The sequence below is a fragment of the Phalacrocorax aristotelis genome, chromosome 2 (genome assembly GCF_949628215.1).
Source record: "Phalacrocorax aristotelis chromosome 2, bGulAri2.1, whole genome shotgun sequence".
In the NCBI taxonomy this organism is placed as follows: domain Eukaryota; kingdom Metazoa; phylum Chordata; class Aves; order Suliformes; family Phalacrocoracidae; genus Phalacrocorax; species Phalacrocorax aristotelis.
Window position 1 is genome coordinate 168,499,262 of NC_134277.1, and position 15,084 is coordinate 168,514,345.

The following is a 15,084-nucleotide window of genomic DNA, read 5'->3' on the forward strand; positions in this document are numbered from 1 at the left end:
TGTGTCTCTGGCATAGACAAGGCGTCCTTTCTTCAAGTGTTTTGTCACTTCCAACAGGATGCCATGCTTGTTTGGGTGTGAAGTCCCACACCGCCGGATGTGAAAATTGCTCTAGGTACCTGCCCAAATCCTCTTATGCAACTTGTGACTACCTCAGGGCACATCCCTTTGTGGCATTCACGAATAGTCAGTTATCCTTAGGAAAAGCCAGAATCAGATTTTTGGTATATACCAATATGAGCGTTCTAGTTACCCATGGATGTTCAAGAAACTGAAGAGCTGTTGTAACAAGGCAGAAAAAAAAAAAATCTACCCCAGGAGAGAGGAAAGGGGAGGCGCCATTCTTCATTTCCTCTACATTTCCTGGCTCTTGGATGAGAAGAGGAGAAATTGTTAATTGCCTCCATGAGATGGTTCCCAAAGTACTGAGACAGAACCAACGCAGGGCCTAAATACCAGATTGTGCTCAAGGCCAGTGCTTTTATCCTGTCTCCCAGGCAAAACACAAAAAAGTGCTAAACAGCACAGCAAACTTCAAAAGCTGAAAGTAGCCATTAAGCCCTCAGATTTAATGTACAGCAAGAGAAGCAGCATGCCATGGAGCAGGTAAAGGAAAAATAAACCATTGTCAAGAACAAATACATCAATATTATGACCAGCAACAGCTAAACAGGTGTAACTACTATGAATCCCTGTCTAGTACAATCCAATCAAATCTATTGTGATGTCAAACCCCTCTGGCCCCATGTTGGGCACCAAAAAGGCCTCTGGTGGGTTGACCCCAGCTGACAGCTAAGACCCCATCTAGTCACTCACTCTCTCCCCCTCAGTGAGTTAGGCAAAGAATTGGAAGGGCAAAAGCAAGAAAACCTTGCGTGTCACGATAAAGACAGGTCAGTGGAGGGTGGGAAAAAAGGGAAAAATAGAAGGAAAAAACCACACAAACCCAAGTTGTGCAAAAGCAATCGCTTACCACCATCAGACTGATACTCAGCCAGTGTCCAAGCAACAGCTACTTTAGAGAAATTCCTCCCCACCCGTTTCATCGCTGAGTGTATGTATTGTATGGAATCTCATGTCATTGCGAGGCCACCCTCCATAATCTTCGAGAAGTTGTGGAGAACAGGGGATGTCCCAGAGGACTGGAGGAAGGCAAATGTTACCCCTATCTACAAGAAGGGCTCAAGAGAGGAGCCAGGTAATTATAGGCCCATTGGCCTTACTTCAGTCCCTGGGAAAGTCATGGAACAAATCCTCCTGGGGGCCATCACAAGTCAAATGAAGCACGTGATTGGGAAAAGCCAACGTGGCTTCACTAAGGGCAGATCGTGCTTGACAAACCTGGTGGCCTTCTACGATAAAGTGACCTACTTGGTTGACGTGGGGCGGGCGGTGGACATTGTCTACCTGGACTTCTCCAAGGCCTTTGATACGGTTCCCCACAGCCTCCTCCTGGAGAAATTAATGCATTATGGCCTAGACAAGTGGTCTGTGCATGGGTGACAAATTGTCTGAGAGGCCGCACCCAAAGGGTGGTGGTAAATAGCTCTTTTTCAAACTGGCAACCTGTCACAAGTGGGGTCCCCCACGGATCGATATTGGGCCCAATGTTATTCAACATCTTCATAAGTGATCCGGATAACGGGACCAAGTATAGCCTGATGAAGTTGGCGGACGACACCAAACTGAGTGGGGAAGTAGACGCTCCGGAAGGGAGAGCTGCTTTGCAGGGAGATCTGGATAGGCTGGAAGAGTGGGCTAGCAAGAACCTTATGAAGTTCAACAAGGACAAGTGTAAGGTCATGCATCTGGGAAAACATAATCCAGGAGTGCAGCACAGACTGGGATCCACCTGGCTGGAGAGCAGCTCTGTGGAAAGGGACCTGGGGGTCCTGGTGGGCAGGAAGCTCAACATGACTGAAGAGTGTGCTGCTGCGGCCAAGAAGGCCAATAGGATGCTGGGTTGCATCAAAAAGGGCATCGCCAGCAGAGAGAAAGAAGTCATTATCCCAATCTACTCAGCGCTTCTCAGGCCACACCTGGAGTACTGTGTACAGTTCTGGTCCCTGCTATACAGAAAAGATGTCGACAGGCTGGAAGGGGTCCAGAGAAGGGCCACCAGGATGATCAAAGGACTGGGAAGCTGCCATACGAGGATAGGCTGGGAGAACTGGGTTTGTTCAGCCTTGAGAAAAGGAGGCTCAGAGGGGATCTCATCACCACGTACCGGTACTTAAGGGGCAGCTACAAAGAAGATGGAGACTCCCTTTTTACACAGAGTCCCATGGAGAGGGCAAGGGGGAATGGACACAAGTTGCTCTCAGGGAGATTCCGATTGGACACGAGAGGGAAATTTTTCCCAGTGAGGACAGTCACCATTGGAATAATCTCCCCAGGGAAGGGGTTGACTCGGCCACATTGGAGACTTTCAAGAATTGTCTGGACAGAGTGCTGGGCCATCTTGTCTAGACTATGCTCTTCCTAGAAAGGTTGCACTAGATGATCCCCGAGGTCCCTTCCAACCGGGGATTCTGGGATTCACAAGCCGCATCAAGGGAAATTCCTGTGTGATACTGTGGCCATCCACTTCCCCCTGACAAGGTCAAACACACTTGCTGTACTGACAGCTGAACCAGCAGGGGCAAAAGGCTCTCAGTTCCTCAGCTACCTGGCATAGATTGATACAGGAATCCTGGCATCCCTGAATGAAAGGGCATAATGCTCCAACTGAAGAAGTCAGCAAAGCCAGCATATGCTATTCATGTGAACAGCAAGGAACCTACTAGAGTTTATGGTTTGAGCCACCCTAACCTAAACCTATAAAAACATATCAGTAAGCATTTGGGGAACTCATACCACCCATAGCTGGGCTATGCATATTGCAGACTCCCTGATGAGAAAGGATGCCCACTAATATCAAGACAGATATGAACAGAGAATACTTAGAGACTTGTGAGTAACTTGCTATGGCCGTAAGACAGTGCAAGAGCATCAAGTGTACTAATGTTTACTAATTAGGTATGTAATAAATGCAGAATGTGGTAGTCTGTGTACATAACTGGAGGATCCAAAAGGACCATGGCAGATATAAGGAAAAAAAGAATTGTAAAAAAAAAATAATCACAATGATGACAATTGTTAAGCAATTTGAACTAGGCTGTCAGCCTGAATAGATTCAGGCTTTCCACATGTGAACCAATGACATCAGATACCCAAATGACTCAGGATAGGAAAATATTCTTATTTTGAGAAAGTGAACATGACAATAGCTTGGAATGTAGGCCCAACCTCATTTTGTTTTGTTATTTTCAGATTATGCTGTTGGTCTTCTCATCTTTTTTTTTGTTTGTTTGTTTGTTTGTTTTAACCTTTACACTCCTTCCCTAGGGGTAGGTGAATCTGCACAGAGCAGAAATAATTTCCACTGGTGAACACTGAAGGCTGAATTTCAGGGGAACTTTTTGTCAACATCATACAGCCAATCGTTGACTTCTGAGACGCATCAAACATACAAGGCTTACCGGGAACTCATGCAGTTAATAACTGAGGCCCTGAAATCTGATCGCATAGCCAAAATATCTGCAATAATGAAAAGATAATGTTAATGCCAAGATTAGGATTACCAGAGCTACTCAGTTTATGAAGGAAAGCAAATACTTGACATTAACATCGGAAATTATCATAATAAAACTCAATGGGAGACCTTATGGAAGGAGGATGGAATATTTACTTACAAATTTTCTAAGTTGATTTTCTCAATTCCTATCCATTCTATCACAGATTTCATAAACTTGCACTCTTATACCGACATACGCAGAAGCACCAAGATATCTGAGGCTAAATGATCTGGCCAGGATCACTTGTGTGGGACAGAGAACAAGGGATACCATGTCTTGCTTTCCTAATCACATCATCTGCTGGGGTTCTTTCTCACTGGTGACAATGAGCTGTTTTCCGAATGTATCTGTCATACTCTCAAAAAGTCAACAGTTGCTATAGAACGGGATTTTTTTCCTTCAGATTCTTGCTTCTTTGGTCCCCATAAACCCTAGGCAAAGCTGCTGCTCATAGGTTGGTTTTCCTTGTTTGTCATAACATTTTGAACAAGTTTTCACTTGTTTGGCTAAAAGAAAAAGAAATTGTGCCTGTGATACGCTGCAACCTTGCAGCCATTGTCTTGTGGTAAGGATACAGGACCTTCTGCTAATGAGTCATTTGTCCTGTGGTCTTGTCTTAGAGTGCAGACCTTCTGGTTATGACATTATCAACACATTCCTCAATTGTATTTCTGAGAACGGAATAGCATTTTTTTGTTATTAGCGCTGGCTATTCTTCTAGCTCCTGTTTTGGTGTTTTCACACACACATTTCCATTCAAATTTCATTCACAGCAACCAAATCTCTAACAAAAACTAGAAATAACTAAGTTTGAATGGAATTCTCCAAAACACAGCTTTCTCATAAGGGGAGGAGGAGGGGCAGGCGCTGATCTCTTCTTTCTGGTGACCAATGATAGGGCCTGAGGGAAATGCAGGAAGATGTGCCGGGGAGATTTAGGCTGGATACTAGGAAACAGTTCTTCACCCAGAGGGTGGTGGAGCACTGGAACAGGCTCCCTGGGGAGGTAGCCATGGTGCCAAGCCTGACAATATTCAAGAAGCATTTGGACAACACCCTCAGACATATTGTGTGAATTTTGGAGTTGTCCTGTGCTGGGACAGGAGTTGGACTTGATGATCCTTCAGAGTCCCTTCCAACTCAGGCCATTCTATGATTCTATGAAAACCGTGATATCCTTAGACTGAACATAGTTATTTTTCTAAAAACTATTTGCTAGCCCAGTTAGAACATATCAATATGTTCCAAAAGTTTAAAAAGGCCATGGGCTGTTAGACTGGAAGTCATAGAAGACAATCAAAATAATAATAATAATAATAATAACAACAACAACAATACTACTACTAAAATAATAATAGACCTTTTGGGATTTAACATATGTGTACTCCAGCTTTCACTTCTGTGTTTAGACTTCCAGACCAAAAAGTCCAATTTACCTTTACTATGCAAGTCCCACTGAAGTATGATATTTTGTTTTAAAATGTTATCCTCTTATAAATCGCAAAAATGTTTCAAAGGCCTGGTTCTTATTTCTCATCTAATCAAGTATGGGCTTATTTTCCTCTAACGCTACCATTTCACAATTAAGTCTTTAATTTCCTTGGAAAGATCTTAGAATGACTGACAAGAGATACCTTCTTCCCTGATCCAGCTGGGCTGCTTTCTTTCACTCTTTTAATCTCTCCTCTAAATACTTTTCCCTGTAGAAGAGTCCTACCTTCTGGGGATGGGGCAGGAATGACCCTCAAGATCTGCTCTATTTGATTTATTGTTGATGTTCCAGGAAAAAGAGGTTTCCCAAGTAGCAGCTCTCCCAGAATACAGCCAATGCTCCACATGTCTACACCTTTAGTGTAACTACAAATAAGAATAGAACAGAATTAGGACTAAATCAAGCAAATATTTTTCTGTACGTGGATTCACATCATCTACATTAGCTTATTTTGCTAGAAAACTAAATGATGACTCCTTGAATACAACTGGTCACAGGTTTTAACTATAAAGCAAATAACATTTGGGAATTGTGAAACTGGCAAGCATAAGACAGAAAGGAGATTTATCCTACTGAAAGTCTATTCTAGGAAATCAAAAAAAGAAATATATTAAAGGTAAATGCCAGGACAAGGTAATATGTACTTTTCTTATGACGAACAGCGAAGATACAAGTTGCTGTTTGAAAACAACTGACTCTTCAGGGCATAACGTATCTAGAAAGTAGTTACAAGTACTGAAGCAAAGTAAATGCCAAACAATGCGTAAATGACAGTTTGCAAAACATCCACATTTCAGATCTGGGATGCTGACCCAACCTACATTTATTTTCTTTTCTGATCATTAAGATTTTCTATATCTAAGTCAAAAAAAGGACTAAGCTGGACTAACAGGCAGCTGATTTATCATTTGATTACAGAATATTTTACGAAGGTCTATCAAAAAACTCTCATTGAATTTGGAAAAGAGGACTAAAGTACTCAACCAAATTTTGTAAATATGCAGATTTAAGTGAAGAAACAGTAAGTTTGGTGGGAGAAAGGATGACAAACAGATGAGCTGATAATGTATGTAAATGGACAATCTAAGAAGCCAGGAAGGAAATGTACATATAATGAGATATTTTTATGTTGCAGAACTGAAGTTTAAATGCATATTGAGAAAACAGACTGCTGACATGACACTGCGTCTGGTGACATCTTAAATTAAAAGTTTTAAGACTTTTAGACAATAGATCTTCCCACCGGTGAAGAAATTATAGGAACCTATTATTGTCTATAGGAATGCTCATATTAAGCAGTTACCTCTGAGAGGAAAGTAAGATCTCGGGGGCTCGGTACCAGCGTGTTGCCACATATTCCGTTAGAGCAGGGTTGCCTTGATCCTCATTTGGCTGACATAAAGAACGGGCCAGCCCAAAATCACAAATTTTAACAAAGCAGTCTGCATCCAGCAAGATATTTGAAGGCTGAATTGAACAAAGGAAAATTAACATGCTTTTTACTCTCTGAACAGCAGAAGATTATTATCAAGGTTCTTTTACCACTCTCATTCTTTTCATACTTTTCCATTTAGTGTTTAACAGAAAACTTGAGTGAAAGATAAAGACTATGACTGAAATATACCTTCTGATCTCTGTGAATAACATTTCCTGAGTGGATGAATTTGGTTGCCTTCAGGAGCTGGTAGAGAATATAACACTTGTGGATATCTTTCAGCACATTCCCCTTCTTAATCACAGCATGTAAATCTGTCTCTGTAATATATTTACATCAGTAAAGGATTACCAAGCTATGAATAAAAGTTCCTCAAAGTGAGGCCTGAATAGACCATTGTCCAAACTGTAATCTTTCAAGTGCATTCTCAACAGAACTTAACATTGTAATTACTAATAGTACTGCAATCTCGCTGTATTATCTGTTTGACTTGCAGCTTATGCTACAGTAACTTTCTATTATTACACATTTTTGCTCTAATAAAATTGCACAGTCTCTTCCATATGCAACTCTTCTGTCTCTACAAGCGTTCTAATTTGTTGCTCACTGCCATCTGTCCTTCATCTCAACCAGTCAGTTCTCATATAATTATTACTCCGTTTAAAGTTTCACTGCTATTCCCATCTAATCGCGACTGATATATATTAAAAAACCCTGTACTGCTCCTACTTATATGTCTACTTACATGAATATTCATGTAAATCATCAACACACTACTATGGAAGTAGGGAACAAAGACAACTCGTAAGAGAGGCTGTATCTAAATGGCTGATGAAATGCTAAGTCTTACCCATGGATTCAAAGATGAGGTAGATGTCCTTGTTGTTCTGAGCTTGGATAACATCAAGCAGCCTGATGATATTCGGATGTTCTCCAAATTCCTGCAGAGGGAAGAGACCCAAGTGTCACAAACAAGTGTCTTGCTTCTGAATCATAAAAAAGGACAACAACCTGTTTCATTTTGCATTATTGTCTAGAACAAACAGTAACATACTATTTCCTTCATTATGTTTCTACTGAGAATAAATTAAAAAAAGGATTTAAGCTTGCTCCAGAGTATGAAACCAGCTAGTTAATCTAAAAAAACAAACAAACAAACAAACAAACGTTTTCTGAGACATTAGTCTAAGAATATACCCTCTATACCATTTGTGAAAAAAATCCAGTCAACTTTATGCACCTCATATTTCCTATTGAAGGCAAAGAATTACTGTGGCAGTGAGAACAAAGTTGCCATCAATTTTCATAATTAAAAAACCCAACCAACCAAAAAGTGTCTATTTGAGGGTAGACTGAAACACTCTACAGGCTGCATCGATTGAACTGACTCTAATGGGAGATCAGACAGTCAGATAACTCGTCATATGCTAAATACAGATTTCTTACACCGGAGGTGAATTCCATCCTCAGATTTGCAGACTGACAATACTGTCAAGATAATTTTCTTCCTCCTCAGTCTTAACAACTTTTATTTCCTATAGCTAACACTTTTGCACAGCTAGAGACACTGTGAACACTTCATATGCCAACATTTTCATGAACAACCCCGAGCATAAAATTATAAATAACTGCTCCCTAAAAGCTATGCTTGTATCTAAAAGACATGAATGAGTTTTTTGTTATTTGAACCAGTAATATAGATTCCTTATCTATCTCCAACATAACTTCAGTTATAAACAGTTTCAAAAATAACAATAGTAAGCTATCTATAGCACAGTCTTACAACAGCATCATCTTCCTAGACTCTGAGGCCAAGACAAAAATTAGTTATAATGTACAACATCTAGAAAAATCCACAAACCAACACACTCACCTGCAGCAATCCGTGAAAATACACTTACAAAGCAGTAATATAGAGCCAGGCCAACAAACACCCTTTCATTTATTCTGAGGATAATATTCAGAATATCCATCCAAATAATCTAATGAAAGTTTTCACCCAAAAGGGATATTTTTTCTGGAGATGCAGATCAGGCTTGACAGTGTTACTTGAGTACTGTTTAAGAACTTAATTCACACTGAAGGAAAACCCCATTGTCTCACACTGTCTTGCCCTGGAACTGATAATGGAAAGTTGTGAAAAAGTTTCACTCTATACTAAAAAACATCCTACCTTGAAAAAAAAAGTCTTGTCAGAGCCAGTCCTACTTATCTTTGCTTAAAGAACAATGCTCTCGCTAAAGTAATTACCAAAAATGACATTCTGAAATGTGGCCCAAAATGCACAAAACAGATCTACAACTATACTGAAAAATAAACACAAAACTTGTAAGCAGTGTAATGACCAGCTTACTATATATGACCCTGAAAAAAGTTGTCAAAACGCCCAGATTCTACATCAATGCTTCTCAATTACAATAAGCTTCAACCAGTCCATCAAATGCCCATATGATAAACATACAGATTAAACTAAGCAATCATTATGCACAGGAAGGAATTTGCACAGACAAGCAAATTAACACAAACATCCAGTTACCAATGAAAGGATATTTCTTACATCTTTCACCTTCTGATCTCTCAATCCTGAACCTCAAGAAATTATTACATCAAATTATTCTATTCTAAAATAGTAGAATAAAGTCTGTTGAGCACCAAAAGTCATGAAAGTAAAGGCTTAACGGCACATTAACCTCCCTCCCCGCAAATGACTCATTCTTTCCTTCAGGAGAAATATCCTTCCTTTTCTTCTCCCAACTCCTCCTCCACCCATCTACTCTGGCAGTGCTATACTTTCAGAAATGATCTAACTCACAGGTAATTAACTGCTAAGGAATTGTTCCCACGTTTTTAGCTCTTAAGTTTGCAGCTTCTATTTCAGGCTTAAAGAATGATTAGGAGACTTAAACTTGACAGTATTAGGAAATACCTCCTTCTGTGAGCCCTGCCTTGCTTGTGTCCTTAGAAAATCATAGTTATAACAACATTATCACTATTCAAAAACATTGATGTTTCTACATGGTACGTATGTGGAGGAACGGACAGATAATTTTAATGCCACTGCCAATGATAAAGTAATTAGGCATAGTATGTGACCAATTATATCAAAACAAGAGCAGCCTTAGGTAATTCCATACAGAATTTTCCTTTTAGTTTTGCTTTGACTGTTTCAAATAGTCAAGTTGCCTCACACATGATGGAGGAAAAAATTTTGGCATGTAAATCTCCTACGCACCCCAGTCCCACCTCTGAATCATGGCATTTAAAATTTAAGAAAAACACTTGCTGTCCGCAAAGAAGTAACAAGTGACAGAAAGTGCAAGTCAATATGGTGATCCTAGAGTAGACATACTGCTGAAAGTGGTGAAAGAACAGGGCACGCTTCAAAGAAAAAATAAGACCAACTCTCCATTTCATTCAGATGTTTTTGCCCAGCCACGAGAAGACTGTTTGCCAAGATGCTGCAGAAAAGAAATTAATGGAGTTGTCAACACTGATCATTGCATTTTGAAAAAGAATGGGAAGAAAATATGTGAACAACATTAGAGGTAATTAAAAATCAGACAGGAGGGGGGGAAAATGGACATTACCTGTAGGAACATGATCTCTCGAAATGTTCTCTAGAAATAAACAAAAAAAGTTTATTATCAACTCAACAGAATGACAGAACAGAGTAGGGACTTCCAATGAGAGGGTTAAATCCATTTTAATATGCAAAGCAGAGGAAACTTTTATATGGTAGACAGGCTAGTGAAAACCCAGTTGCTCACTAGAGAGTTACAAGTATGCTCTCTCTGCTTGGGCACTCCAGCATAACAACATAAGGCAGAATCAAATTGTGCATGCTTATGAAGACACTTTTTCCTCAGGGACATCAAACAGTATTTTGTAGATGCCATGATAGACAAAGCTTGACATTTGTTGCTCCTTTTTAGTCTAAAATAGCTGTAGACTGCATTATTACATGCATAATTGTCAAACAAAAAAAATCTTTCAGAGACATAAATCCTGAAAATATCTATGAACTCCCACCACATCTTTCAGGACATGTTAGAACAATTATTTCTCACCTGAGCGTCTGTTCTGTTCCTGAAAGCATCAAAAATCTTTTTAACAGCAACTATTTCTCCTGTCCTGCGATTGATTGCTTTCCATACAATGCCATAAGCCTAGGGAGAAAAAAGGACAGAAGAACAGTGCGCTACGACATCATAAGCACAGTTCAGACCTTCACTGTAGACATAGAATGTACTCAACAGAGGGACTGAAAGAAGAGGCAACCACCAGCTACCTCGAAGAAAGAGAGATTAGGCCAATGAGCAATACTTGGTTGAGTCAAGGACTAAGAACATATAGAGTCGGACCGAAGGTCCACAAGGTCAAGCATCCTGGCCCGCAAAGTAGCCAAGAGCAGATGTGCGTGCTCATTAAGTTCAGCAAGGTCCAGTGCAAGGTCCTGCACCTGGGTCGGGGCAATCCCCAGTATCACAACAGGCTGGGCGATGAAGGGATTGAGAGCAGCCCTGTGGAGAAGGACTTGGGGGCACTGGTGGATGAAAATTTGGGTATGCGGCAGGACTGTGGGCTTGCAGCCCAGAAAGCCAAGCGTATCATGGGCTGCATCAAAAGAAGCGTGGCCAGCAGGTTGAGGGAGGTGATTCTCCCCCTCTACTTGGCTCTCGTAAGACCCCCCCTGGAGTACTGCATCCAGTTCTGGGGTCCCCAGTTAAAGACAGACATGGACCTGTTAGGGCAGGTCCAGAGGAGGGCCAAGAAAATGGTCTGAGGGCTGGAACACCTCTCATGAAAAGCAGCTGAGGGAGTTGGGGTTGTTCAGCCTGGAGAAGAGAAGGCTCCGAGGACACCTTATTGCAGCCTTTGAATTCTTAGAGGGGGCCTGTAAGAAAGGTGGAGGGACACTTTATACCAAGGCCTGTAGTGACAGTATCATAGAATCATAGCATCATTTAGGTTGGAAAAGCCCTTTAAGATCACTGAGTCCAACCATTAATATAACACGTTAATGTCCCTAAGCGCCACATCTACACATCTTTTAAATACCTCCAGGGATGGTGACTCAACCACTTCCCTGGGCAGCCCGTTCCATTGCTTGATAACCCTTTCGGTGACGAAATCATTCCTAATATCCAGCCTAAACCTCCCCTGGTGCAACCTGAGGCCATTTCCTCTCATCCCATCACTTGTTACTTGGGAAAAAAGAAGAGGCATTCCCATTGCCAGCAGTGTAGTATTATAGCACTCATCTTAGATGTTTATACTCCAACTGTTTGTACTTCCTGACGCACGGCAAGGAAACTGAACCCATCTCCAGGACCACACTTACTCTGTGAAGTCTGCCTCAATGTCGCTATCTGAGTATTTAAGCATGAAAATCACTCGATATCACGTATTGCAGCTGGTTTACTTTATACAAAGTTAATGATGAAATAAATAAAAAATAAAGAAATGACCCAGGTGTGATGCATCTCCTAGAGTATGGAAAGTTAAGATTCAAATCTATGACCTAAAAATATGAAAATGGGATCTGAACCACAAGAGAGACTGAGGAATCACCATTTGCAAAAAACACACAGTCATCCAGAATAGGCAAAACTTGTGTAGAAGCTTCTGTTCCCTTAGTAGACAATACAGCTTTAACAAAAAAACCAAACCAAACAAAAAAAAAATCCCTGTTTGAATTCCCTCACTGTACAGGAACAGCTTACCTCCCTTGCTGCTGCACTTCCCTGCTCTATTTTTTGGGAAGTCCTCACCTGTTTCAGGGACTCCAACAGCCTCTTAAGGTGCTCAGGTAAGTATATCAGCTGTGTATATACACAATACATACAGAACTTTCTGCATACAAGAGGTGGAAAACACAGGTATTTAGGAGACTGGAACCACTTGAGTTATGAGCTCAACTAGTAGTTTTGATAATGTCAGTGATACCTACATGATGGACCTGAAGCCACTAATATCCTTTAAAGACCTGAATGTACGCAGTTACGTTTGTGAAACAGTCTCCAAATAGAACTCACAAATAATTCAAAAGGGCAAGAAGGAGGACCCAGGAAACTATAGGCCAGACAGCCTCACCTCTGTCCCTGGAAAGGTGATGGACCAGTTCATTCTGGAGGTCACCTCCAGGCATGTACAGGAAAAGAAGGTTATCAGCAGCCGTCAACATGGATTCACCAAAGGAAGATCATGCTTGACCAACCTTATAGCCTTCTATGATGGTGTGACTGTCTGGGTCGACGAAGGGACAGAAGTGGATGTTTTCTATCTTGACTTCAGTAAGGCACTCGACACTGTCTCCCATAACATCCTCATAGGTAAGCTTAGGAAGCGTGGGTTAGATAAGCGGACAGCGAGGTAGATTGAGAACTGGCTGAACAGCAGAGCTCGAGGGTCATGATCAACGGGGCAGTCTGGTTAGAGGCCTGTAACTAGTGGTGTTCCCCAGGGGTCTGTACTGAGTCCGGTCTTGTCCAATATGTTCATCAATGACCTGGACCAAGGGACAGAGTGTAACCTCAGCAAGTTTGCTGATGATACCGAGCTGGGAGGAGTGGCTGATACACCAGAAGGCTGTGCTGCCACCCAGCGAGACCTGGACAGGCTGGAGAGCTGGGCCCAGGGGAACGTCAAGAAATTCAACAAAAGCAAGTGCAAGGTCCTGCACGTGGGGAGGAACAAGCCCATGGACCAGAACAGGCTGGGGGCTGACCTGCTGGAAAGCGGCTCTGTTGAGAAGGACCCGGCAGTGCTGGTGGGCAGCGAGGTGACCCTGAGCCAGCCACCGTGCCCTTGGGGCCAAGAAGGCCAACAGTGTCCTGGGGTGCATTTAAAGGAGCGTGGCCAGCAGATCGAGAGAGGTTATCCTCCCCCTCTGCTCGGCCCTAGTGAGACCACACTTGGAGTACCGTGTCCAGTTTTGAGCACCTCAGTTTAAGGAAGACAGGGAACTGCTCCAGCAAGTCCAGTGGAGAGCTGCCAAGATGATCAGGAGACTGGAGCATCTCCCTTGTGAGGAAAGGCTGAGAGACCTGGGTTTGTTCAGCCTGGAGAAGATAAGACTGAGGGGGGATTTCATCAATACCTACAAATATCTAAAGGGTGTGTGTCAGGACAATGGGACTAGACTCTTTTCAGTAGTGCCCAATGACAGGACAAGGGGCAATGGGCACAAGTTGGAACACAGGTAGTTCCACCTCAATATGAGAAAAAACTTCTTTCCTGTGAGGGTGACAGAGCAGTGGAACAGGCTGCCCAGGGAGGTTGTGCAGTCTCCTTCCCTGGAGGCATTCAAAACCCGCCTGCATGTGTTCCTGTGGCCCCAGCTGTGGGTGTGCCTGCTCAAGCAGGGCGGTTGGATAAGATGATCACCAGAGGTCCCTTCCAACCCCTACCATTCTGTGATTCTGTGAATTTGATATTTCAAATGAAAGAATAATGTTATTCTGTTCAAAGAACCTAGCATGGTAAAAGATGTAATATGTTACATTCAGTCAAAGGGAGAAAGCTCATAATTAGAAACAAGACGGCAGCAAACCTCAAGTCAGAAGCAAACCTAGAATGAAATTTAGCCATAAGAAAAATCAGCATGAATTCAAAAGGAGAAAACCAAAATATCATATTAGAGGATAATAAAGAAAATGAGCCTCTTTCAAGTGCCCCCTTGTAATTGCGCATGTAATACTTAACTACTACTAGTATCAACACAACTAAACAATGGCAAAAAGCTGCCAGAATAGAAAAGCAGGTAAACAGGAAGGGTTTAGAGACTGCCTGAGGACAAAAGCCTTTAGAAATGAACGTTGGCTCACATATAAAAAAACCGTAATTTTATGGGGGAAAAATTACCTGATGCAGTGTAATACTTGAAGCAATGGGGTTACAGTAAATGTGAAAGAATTTGGCAGGCACAAACAGAATATACTTTGAGACTCAGAGTCGTTTTACTATAAACCAGGTGTACATGCAAGGTTGGTGCTCTGTATGGCAGTTCTCCAGTAAATTACAGGGAAAAAACCCAATGGGGAACATAAAGGCATTTTCAGTTTCACACGCTACAACACAACACTTACCCTCCTCTGAAATTTGGTTCTGAAGCAACTGTAAGAAGTCACTGAATGGTATCAGGCCACGGCTTATGATTATTTTCTCCTCTACTAAGCATAACAAATAATTTCAAAGTCTGCTTTTTCCTCAACTATATACACTCTCGGACCTCCAGCTCTAGACGCGGCTCAGGTCACGGCCTGCGGCAGGGACTGGGAAACCGCAGGTGAAGGGGCCGCCGGGACGGCGCGCAGCACAGCGCTGGACCCCGCCGCCCGCCTCCCCGAGCTCCCGAGGACCCCAGGGCACTCACCCCCTTGCCCAGGCGCCTCTTGATCTCGTACTTGTGGGAGACGAGCGCCTCCACCTCCGGCACGCTCATGGCGGGCCGGCTGAGGCGGCGGGCGCGCGGACACGCACTCCGCCGCACGGCACGCTAGGCCGGGTACGGCGCTCTCCGCGTTGATTTCTGCTGCTAT

The 15,084-nt window shown here is 42.3% G+C and overlaps 1 protein-coding gene across 5 annotated transcripts in view; it reads right to left on the reverse strand.

Moving 5' to 3' along the window:
• MAPK15 (mitogen-activated protein kinase 15) overlaps window positions 1–15,084 on the reverse strand; it is a 27,743-nt gene extending 12,659 nt beyond the window's left edge. For 4 of the 5 annotated variants that reach the window (XR_012659345.1, XM_075086086.1, XM_075086088.1 and 1 more), the window contains exons 1-8: window positions 14,919–15,084; window positions 10,612–10,710; window positions 10,132–10,161; window positions 7,395–7,485; window positions 6,734–6,864; window positions 6,413–6,576; window positions 5,335–5,474; window positions 3,522–3,579 (exon numbers count right to left, since the gene is read on the reverse strand). Coding sequence is in view for 4 of the 5 variants with exons in the window: in XM_075086086.1 (XP_074942187.1) it covers window positions 3,522–3,579; window positions 5,335–5,474; window positions 6,413–6,576; window positions 6,734–6,864; window positions 7,395–7,485; window positions 10,132–10,161; window positions 10,612–10,710; window positions 14,919–14,987 (782 nt within the window). In the remaining variant the exon portion in view is untranslated. Of the gene's footprint in view, window positions 1–3,521; window positions 3,580–5,334; window positions 5,475–6,412; window positions 6,577–6,733; window positions 6,865–7,394; window positions 7,486–10,131; window positions 10,162–10,611; window positions 10,711–14,631 lie in introns of all 5 variants that reach the window. The other variant, XM_075086089.1, reaches the window with a different exon arrangement.